The following is a 9,232-nucleotide window of genomic DNA, read 5'->3' on the forward strand; positions in this document are numbered from 1 at the left end:
AATGAGAAGAAAATCAAAGTGACTCCTTCAAAGGGCAAAAGTTATTAAGGGTTGTGAGTTGTGACTCTTCGAAAAGATGGTAATTATGAAGTGTTGTGACTATTTCAAAGAGGAAAAATTAGTATGTGCTGTGACTCTTTCAAAGGGCATAAATGATGAACAGTTGTGACTAAACCAAAGGGTGGTAATTGTGGAAGGTTGAGACCTTTGCGAAGGGCAGCCATGATGAGGAGGTGCAACTCTTCCCCCACACTAGAAGATATAAAGGGTAGAATGTTTCATTTGAGGAGGACATCCAAGCGAGAGCAATTTGGGGAATAACATGTTACTCTCAAAGGCAAGAATGAAAAATGGTGACACAATTCTAATGAAAGGTGGTGGCCGTTTCACCAATTAATTTATAAAGGAAATTTCATTCCAAGCAATAAAAGGAGCAACAATATAAGAGTATTTTTCAGAATTTGACAGCAGACTGAGTGGAAGAATCCCATTTGACAAAGGAGATCAACCTGATATGGGAAATTAGACTTCAGATATTTATACAGCTTAGCTTATTTGAGTAAGAATTACATCTCTAACAAAAATTTTGCTCCTGTTTCATTTTGGACTTGTGAATTTAGGGTAAAGTATAAGGTGATCCCAAAAGGGGACATTATGTCTCTTCAAATTGAGTGGAACTGATCTCTCTCCTAGTACTAGCTACCATATGAGTAGGGTGGTTTGTTAAATCCTTTTGAAGCTATCTTTGCCTTGATTGTTTTTCTCATCTAGAAGTTTGGTGGTTGTTATATGGACAATTTGGAAACATTTTAAACTTTCTTTAGTTGATTTTTTCTTTATTGAAGGAGCATCCTCTATCGTTATCAATTTGTTGTTGTCATTCCCCTAATTATTAGTTCTTCCTTAAGGTGGCAGTTAAACTCGAAGTTGTGGTTGTCCTTGTGATGGTTTTACTTTATTGTTGGCAATAGGATCTGCAGCAATTTTCTTGGCCATGCAGCAATTATTTAATTCATTATTTAATAATTTTCTGAGGAAAAGGTCCCCAGTATAGTAGGAGACAATCGCTGGTTTTAGAAAGAGAGAAGAGGGGTTACAAAGGAGCATGCTCTACAGAGAAAGACGGAGGGTGGGAGATGGCATACCCCTCACAGACTGTAATGGAATTGGTTTTCCAGATGATGGAAACTTGGGCAATGGTACTGAGTTAATTGACAATGGTACTGAGTTTATTGTCTACTAACAAGCATGATGAAGAACATGCAAAGATTAACGAAGACTCCAGGGGACATGATGTAAATGAGGAGCAATCCCAAGAGGAATAATCTTTTCCCTCTAAGGTTTGCTGAGCTTGGTTTGTTCTCAAGTTGTCTCTTTGCTTTCTGCTCCCCGTGTTCAGATTAATAAAAACAGGATAGTGCATTTCTGTTGACGGTATCTAATCTACATACTGATTTCATCTCTTGGTTGTAGTTTCATAAGTGTTCCCTATGTGTTCATACAATACTTCTATTTAGGAAAGAAAGAAAAGATTTGTCTTACAGAAGATATGTAAGCCTGTCTCGTACCAGTCTCCCTCATCATCCTTCCAAGCTGCTACCTTCCATGTCACAACAAATGAAATATGTTGAAAATAAATCAATGTAACAAGAAATAATAAATATTTTTTCAACATTATTACATGAGTCCAAAAAGATACAACAAAAGGTAGAGACCACAGCATAGAATCTTAAAATGGACTACAGTTCAGACTGACGAACTTAAAGATAATACACCCTACTTCCAAGTTTCAATTCTTATTTAAAGTAAATGCCTGCGCTGATAATTCATTTTTTTTAAAGCATCTTTAAAAAAAAATGTCTTCTTTCTTATAGTTAGCAATAGCTAAGGTTCCCTAGTGTTGTAAAGTTGTCAGCTTATATTGTGGCATCAGCCAAGCTTTACAAGTGAAATGTTAGCCAAATCGGTTAGCAAAAGAATCACCATCCTTTCTGATGGGAACATATCTCTCAAGTTTCAAAATCACAAAAAAAGACACTACGAAGCAAGATGTGCACTCAACCCTTGGTGTCATGACAAAACAGGACTCGAAGTCAAAAAAATTGCAAAAGTGAAAATCTCAAAATTAAATTATGTAGTTCCATGTGAAAGTGCATGTCAAAAATGCCTATAATTCGTTAGAAATTAGAATAAGAAAGATTGCTTTTGATTAAATATATTTCTCAGCATCCTGACATCAGTCCTATCATCATAATGATATTTAGCTATTATAAGTATGTCTGTATTTACGATATCAAAATTCAATAATTCAAATCCTTCCATCATGATCTGTGTGATTATCTATTTTGACCTCCAAGTGTAAAGAACAGGATTTTTCAGATTTATCACCTCGTTATTCACAGTTCTAATGCTAACGTCAGCAACACCACATAATGAAAACACAAACACTAAAGAAGCTCATTACGAAAAAAAAAGCAACAAACAGTTCAATTTCCTCTCCAGTGGAGGATTCCAGCAGAAAGGAAGAAGTAAGGTAAAAGGCCTTTAGGGCTTGGCAGTAATTGAGATGGCAGAAAAAGATACGAAGAAATTCGCAGCAGAGGTAACAACAAAAGCAATAGTCAATGTCATGGTAAAGAATAAAGAAGCGTAGACAGCAACTGTACCTTTCCACCAAGAACATCTCTTGCTTCCAATAGTATAGGCTTGTGACCAGCATCAGCCAAGTATTTTGCAGTTGACAAACCAGCCAAACCTATACAAAACAGAGCGGAAGTCACAACTTCTAAAGATTGCATTCAATTTGTACTGAAGAAAATATGATTGGGTTTTCCAAACAATTTACAAGTTGTCAACAGGATAGTTTTGCCATGAATAGGCCAGAATATTATTTTTATGGCACTTGTATGAAAAAATAATCTACCAAAACTGAAAAATCTTTACAGCTACTTCTGCAAATATTCCAACACCTATAAGACTTTCCATAATGATGCTCTCTGTTCGGCACTGATATTTAGAACATAGCTGAGCATCACCAGTTCCAATGCCTAGAGATTACAGACTTGTTTCATGCAGCCACCCTATGGATTTTAAGCTATCCTAGAATAATCCACTAAACAAGGCCAAAAATTAAGCTTTCCTACTGGAGATAATACTAAAGATGTCAGGGTTCCCAGGTGAAAATGAGCAAATAGGCATCTATCTGAATGAAACCTTAGCTAGAAAATCAGCTCTTTTGTCTCATCAAAAGCTGGAGGGTGAAGTAAGAACAGGATAAATACTGCTAAACCAAGTATGAGAAAATAAGATATGCACTGGGGTAAATTGATTTTCCAGCACATGTAGACATGATTACTAGCGACTTGTTAGAAGACACTTTTAAAGTTTACAAGTTAATGACGTAAATAAGTCAGATAGAAAACTTTCAATCATTTAGGTGGTACAGAAGGAAAAACATGGGAAGCATGTTTTCATGGGAACTACTCAATTTTCACATTTTGAGAAACATACCTGTTCCTGCTATCACAACCTCTAGTGGTCTATTAGGACGTGGCGAACTCCTGAACAAAGAAGATAAGGCAGAAGCTTCCAAAAAATTGATTGTATTGTCAATATCTGGCCTTGGGTAGTCCTTGCATGTAACCTACATCATACATTGAATCCAAGAAGTTCAGATTTGCTAGTTATAACAATAAGAAGACAAGTTTAGAACATGAATTCAAGCATCAGACCACACAAACACATCTGAACAAATATAAGATGGATTTCTAATTATCAAGTGCTGGAAATAAATTTCAGCAGGTGACCTAGATTCTCTCTCCCTTTCTCCTTCCCTCCCTCACTTGCCCCCTCCCGGCTTCCCACATTTCCCCTCTCCCCACCTTCCCTTTTTCCCCCTCCCTCTCTCTAAAACATTAAGAGCAAAAACCTAGATGAGGAGATGAAAACAGGGAGGGGTTATAATCAAAATGTGCCCTGTATAGAAAGACTTGAAGTCGGAGAAACTGCTCTCCAATGCTAACATAACAATGATTATAAAATTATTAAACATTCATTATATATGACTCAATGTTGCATCTCATTTAAGCACTCATCTACACCATGAAACATGGCCTGTCAATGGAAAGGTCAAGGGAAAAAAATCATTGCAACAAATGGCACTGAATTCATAACAGCAGATAAGATACTCATGGTTATTTGAGTCAAGTTGAATCGCAAGTTGCAACGGTAAAGTATCTTTAAGAGTAGGGCCAAAGAGCCAATAAATAACCATCAACACCACTTTATTTGACATATAAAACAGTGGTATGAAATCTTATGTTAATGACGAAATGGATGCATGATTGTGAATTAGGAAATCAAAGAACTAGAAAGCTTGGCAATGGAATTCCTCTTTTTGTAGAAATTATTATTTTCTTTGAAATTGCAAATGAAAACTAATTGAGGTTACACAGTAAAGCACTGTATAAAGACCAATGCCCAAGAGCCTTTTCCTTCCAAATGAGAAACTCTCCGGAAAGCAATCATGTGAATTACCTGGTTTTAATGTAGAGATAAGTTGGACACATTTTAATGACAAGGAGCAAGTCACTTTGATAGCATAATAAAATAAAATATATGCCATATCCATGGCACTATGGTGTACGTATAGAAGAAGAGTGGCTCTAACAGAGGTAAAAGAAAAACAAATTAGTAAAGGAACTGAAAAATTAAAAGATATTTATCTCTACTACTATTCTGTGTCCATGTATCGTAAGCCTGTGAGCAATATAAAGTGCAGCAGCCTAGCTCGTGCACTTTAAAGTGTGGGCAGTCACTTCAAGTTACAAAGAAACCTATCTTCCATAGAGTCTCAGGATTGGAGGATGTGGTGATGGGTCCTGAGGATAATCATTCCAAGGGACCAAGATTTGTGGATGGTGAGGGTCAATGACAGGATGGTAGTGGGTGGCAATCTAGGGGTGGAGGCCCCAGGGCAGCACATGCCATTTGCACAATTTTATCACTATGTTTTCTGCACACCATCCTTATTATTTCTCACCAAATCTTCATTCTTCAAAAAAATAATAGTGATGCTGAAGAACCTGACTAGTCTGAATGATCAAGGCTGCACAATTTTATCAACATCCATGAAGATTTGCACTTGCTCTTGCTTTTGCTAACACTCTTCCTAATCCTCACACTCAATCAATGAAGACTTGGTTTAACCACAAAACCCTGAGTAAATGGACCCTGATGACACATTCATCTTCAGGACCGCAATAAGGGACCCATCTACAGGTGATGGCGGTGGCACAGCAGGGGGACATTTCCCCAGTCCCTGCATCCTAGAGGCGTACCCATCCCAAAAACCCCATGGAACACTGAGTAAGACAGACTAATAGAAAAAATTAAAAATATACAGATATTTGCATCTATTGATTCGCTATGTCACTTTACTGTAAGGATTTAAGGAATAAAAAATGCTGCCACCAAACACAATTTAAACAGTTACTTCAGGTTACAGTTCGCATTTATAGGTATTATATGACAGATTTTAGCTAGTGTCCAAGAATGATATTTAATCATGTAGTAACTATGGACGTGTTTGAATTCTACTAGAGGTAAGTACACTCGTATCGTAATGTCACTTAAAAGCCAAACTAAAGAATCTATTATGAAGACCTGCAAGTAAGAAACCACTAGGCAGTTAGCAGTTAGCCATTACAGACTGCTCACCTACCCCTAACGTCTATAGTACATTAAGAAAATATGGAAGATATGAGAACGCACAGCAAATCATATCATCTGTTTGGCCTAAACACGAAAAACATCTAGTTTTGCTTATAGTTCTTTCCTTCTTGAACAATAACATTGTTTTCTGTTTATTTGACAGATTTTGGTTATTATCAGTGTAATACTACTCTCAGCCGTTGTAGGTCTCTTCAATTTAGAGTTCATTCTTCGCAATCAGAAAGCAAACTACGATTCAACAGTTGAACTATTTCTCGCAAAGAAATCTATTTCGTTGTGCTTACAATTAAAAATCATACAAGTTATGTTTTCAAAATCTATGGTAATGCATAGATATTCGAACTATGTATTCAATATATTTCCAAACAATTTGGGCGACCTAAGATAAATTTGAACTAAGCTCACTCATACGTCATGCTGATTACTCAAATCAAAAATAAATGAAAATTGTAAATGCGGTGCAACTTAACGCAAATAAGACCATCTCCGAGCTGTAACCAGCGAAAAAACCATTGGAATTGTTGAAGGAAAAAAGTTATGAGTTTCACAATCGGGAGTGTAATCAATCCTAATTACCTATAAAGTAATAAATACCATCTTCAACGGACTGAAATTTCTGAAGTATTTTGTTCTCAATCTATAACGAGCATGTAAACTAAATTTTCCACAAGCATTTAAAGAAAACGGTTGACTGTCTTATAACGCAACCTACATTACAGTTCAAAAGGATTATTATAACTAACTACTCTTTCCCCGAAAAAACAGAATATTTCACTCAAAGATATTTTTATGCTGTCAGCACCTGTAAAGGAGCTACAAATTTTCTGCTGGCATTTATTCTTTTCTTGAAACACAAAACCCGAACAGGTCGGCCCAAATAATTACTTCTCCCGATCTCAAATGGTTCTTGACTTCTGCAGTTGAAAGCTGACACACAAAATGTTCCACTACGGGACTTCGAAATTGATGAAAGGCCAACCCCTTGCATTTTTCCTCCAATCTGCCCAAACCTAACACTGAGATTACCGATTCAATACTCTGCTAATAAATGTAAAGCCACATAGTCCTGCTCCTCCTGGCCAATCTGCCGCTGCTAATCTTAAGAGAAATTGTCAGAGAGCAGACGAGGACTTCCTTCAGCAAAAACTCTATATAAGTCGGCCCCGGGATATTCTACCAGGATTAATCACGGAACTTCAAGCAATTTTAACGGAATCGAAGCCCCCAACAGTGAAGAATAATTTGAAATTTCAGGCTTCAATTCATTTTGTTTTTGCTTGGATTTGTAAAAATTCATGGGCAAGGCCTAAGATTCGTACCAATGAATCAAGGCGACGTCTGGGAGTAAATTGTGCTTGTTTAATCTTATCGAATCTGCATTAGGAGCAGCTAGCATCACCGGCTGTGCTAGTCGACAACACAAACATAAAATTGATTTGGAGTGAGTGGTATTGCCTGTAGCAACGTATGTGTCGCCACATGAGTGACCAAACCAAACGAAAGCCACTCCATTATCGAATTGCACGTTATTTCCCCTTTTGAAAAATAGTGCTTCGTCTTTTATGGCCTCTGCCCTCAAGAAAAAGGGAATGGAATATCCCATCTATGCCCGGGGATGTCAAAATACAGAATGTGTAAGGATTTGAGCGTAATTGCTATAAAGCTTCCTCGAATTTGACGGCTGTAATTGTACCTCTTCATGTTGAAGCTTGAGGGGCATCTAGGTACGAGAATGACTTGATTTCTTGTGGGAGCCATTCAACTTCACGAATAAACTAAAGGTTCAATTTGAATTTTTTTTAAATTCTATAATTGAAATTATTATTTATTTTAATGTTAATATGACACTTTAACTTAATAATAAATCATAAAATAATATAGTTTTTAAAATTTTATATTATAAATTTGTCTTCAATCTATAATAGAATATGAATTTATTTACTTATTAAATTTATTTAATATATATTTATAAACTTGTTAATATATATTAGTGATTATCATTTCATATTAATATTAGCATATAACATATATATTGAAATATTTTGAAGCCTTCAAAAATATTTAGATCACATGAGAAGTAGTGTAGTAGAGGAGCAGGGCAAAGGAACAAGGACCAATGGGACGAGGAACATAGAAGCAATGGTGGAACACAAAAAAAAGGGGAGAGGCAAGAAGCATTGAAAAGAATGTAGACTATTGAAAGATAGGGAGAAGAAGTTTGACTGTGAGATACCAATTAATAATTTTCATGCAAAAATCAATAATAGATAGCAAGCCTACAGTGACATTTTTTAGGGTAGATCAGAAATCTAGTCCCATATATAGGTCACAATTGTTGTTTGAGAATGGGAAATGGGTGGACAAATGTAGGTATCTAGTGTTGACAACAAGACAAATACACAATGCATGGCAACCACAAAAGGAGGGAACAAGGCCAAGAGGTAGAGAATGGCAAAGGCAAAACTTCAATCAAGGAGGAAGAAATTTCCCCAAAGAAGAATGAATGGGGAACTATGATTGGAAAACTCCTAACTTTAGAAGACATTAGCAAGGGTACAATTTTGGTAAAATGCATACACATTTGAGAGCTAGCGAGTTAAAGTCCCTAGTGATTCAAGCAAATAAACAAGCAATCCTTTGAAAAGCAAAGTACCAATACCCCAAACAAACAAAAATGCATTCAAAGCCAAGAATTGCATCAAGTAATTTCCCTCTAGATTTAACTATTTTTATTATTTTACAAAAAGAACAAATTAGGAAAATAGTTGATAGATACAAGGAGGTTAGTTTGATCATCAAATGGGGAGAGGGGCATGTCAAAACAAAGAAAATATATGAGTGGTGCATATCAAAATGGGGAGATAAGTTTCAATTGCAAATCTTGCCAAATGACTTCTTTACGGTGGTCTTATCCTTGGGCAAGGAAAGGCAAAGTGCCCTAGAGAAGGGTCCACAATTTCTAGATGGAATAAAAATGTTTTAAATTGGACACCCAATTGTGACCCACGGAGTTATGAGATTAAGGAGAAACCTACATGGATTATGATATACAACCTATAAGTAGAATATTGGGACCACCAGTACATTCAAGGTGGATTTTTATGGCCATCTATCAGAATTGTGACACCAAATCCTCAGACAATCGACCAATAGGGTCGTCAAACAATTGTCATCAAAAAATCTAATGATAATTGGTGTCATTGATTTTGTGATGATCGTCATGGATGTCAACATTCTAACCCCTATAGCTGTCAGAATGTAACCAACAAGCTAGAATTTGATTGGCCAGAAATCTAACGAAATCTCATCAAAATTTTGACTTGCCTATTGTCACTAACAATTAAAGTGGTCGTAGGCAAGGCAACACTAGTCTATTTAATTATTCAATGGCATGGATTGAGAAGGTCATTGCAATTCAGACTCACATCCAACAAGCCTACCATCATAAGTGTCATTGCAAGTACAATGCCTCTGTCATAAATAATGTAGGTAACCATCA

The 9,232-nt window shown here is 36.3% G+C and overlaps 1 protein-coding gene across 1 annotated transcript in view; it reads right to left on the reverse strand.

Moving 5' to 3' along the window:
* The window catches only part of PDS3 (phytoene desaturase 3), a 206,270-nt gene extending 198,939 nt beyond the window's left edge, over positions 1 to 7,331 (reverse strand). The window contains exons 1-4 of the mRNA XM_089813998.1: positions 6,536 to 7,331; positions 3,511 to 3,643; positions 2,667 to 2,755; positions 1,543 to 1,600 (exon numbers count right to left, since the gene is read on the reverse strand). Of these exons, the coding sequence (XP_089670124.1) occupies positions 1,543 to 1,600; positions 2,667 to 2,755; positions 3,511 to 3,643; positions 6,536 to 6,721 (466 nt within the window). The 5' untranslated portion in view covers positions 6,722 to 7,331. The remainder of the gene's footprint in view (positions 1 to 1,542; positions 1,601 to 2,666; positions 2,756 to 3,510; positions 3,644 to 6,535) is intronic.
* Positions 7,332 to 9,232: the final 1,901 nt, after the last annotated feature.

The sequence above is a fragment of the Cupressus sempervirens genome, chromosome 2 (genome assembly GCF_028749045.1).
Source record: "Cupressus sempervirens isolate cs-2001-9-10 chromosome 2, ASM2874904v1, whole genome shotgun sequence".
NCBI lineage: Eukaryota > Viridiplantae > Streptophyta > Pinopsida > Cupressales > Cupressaceae > Cupressus > Cupressus sempervirens.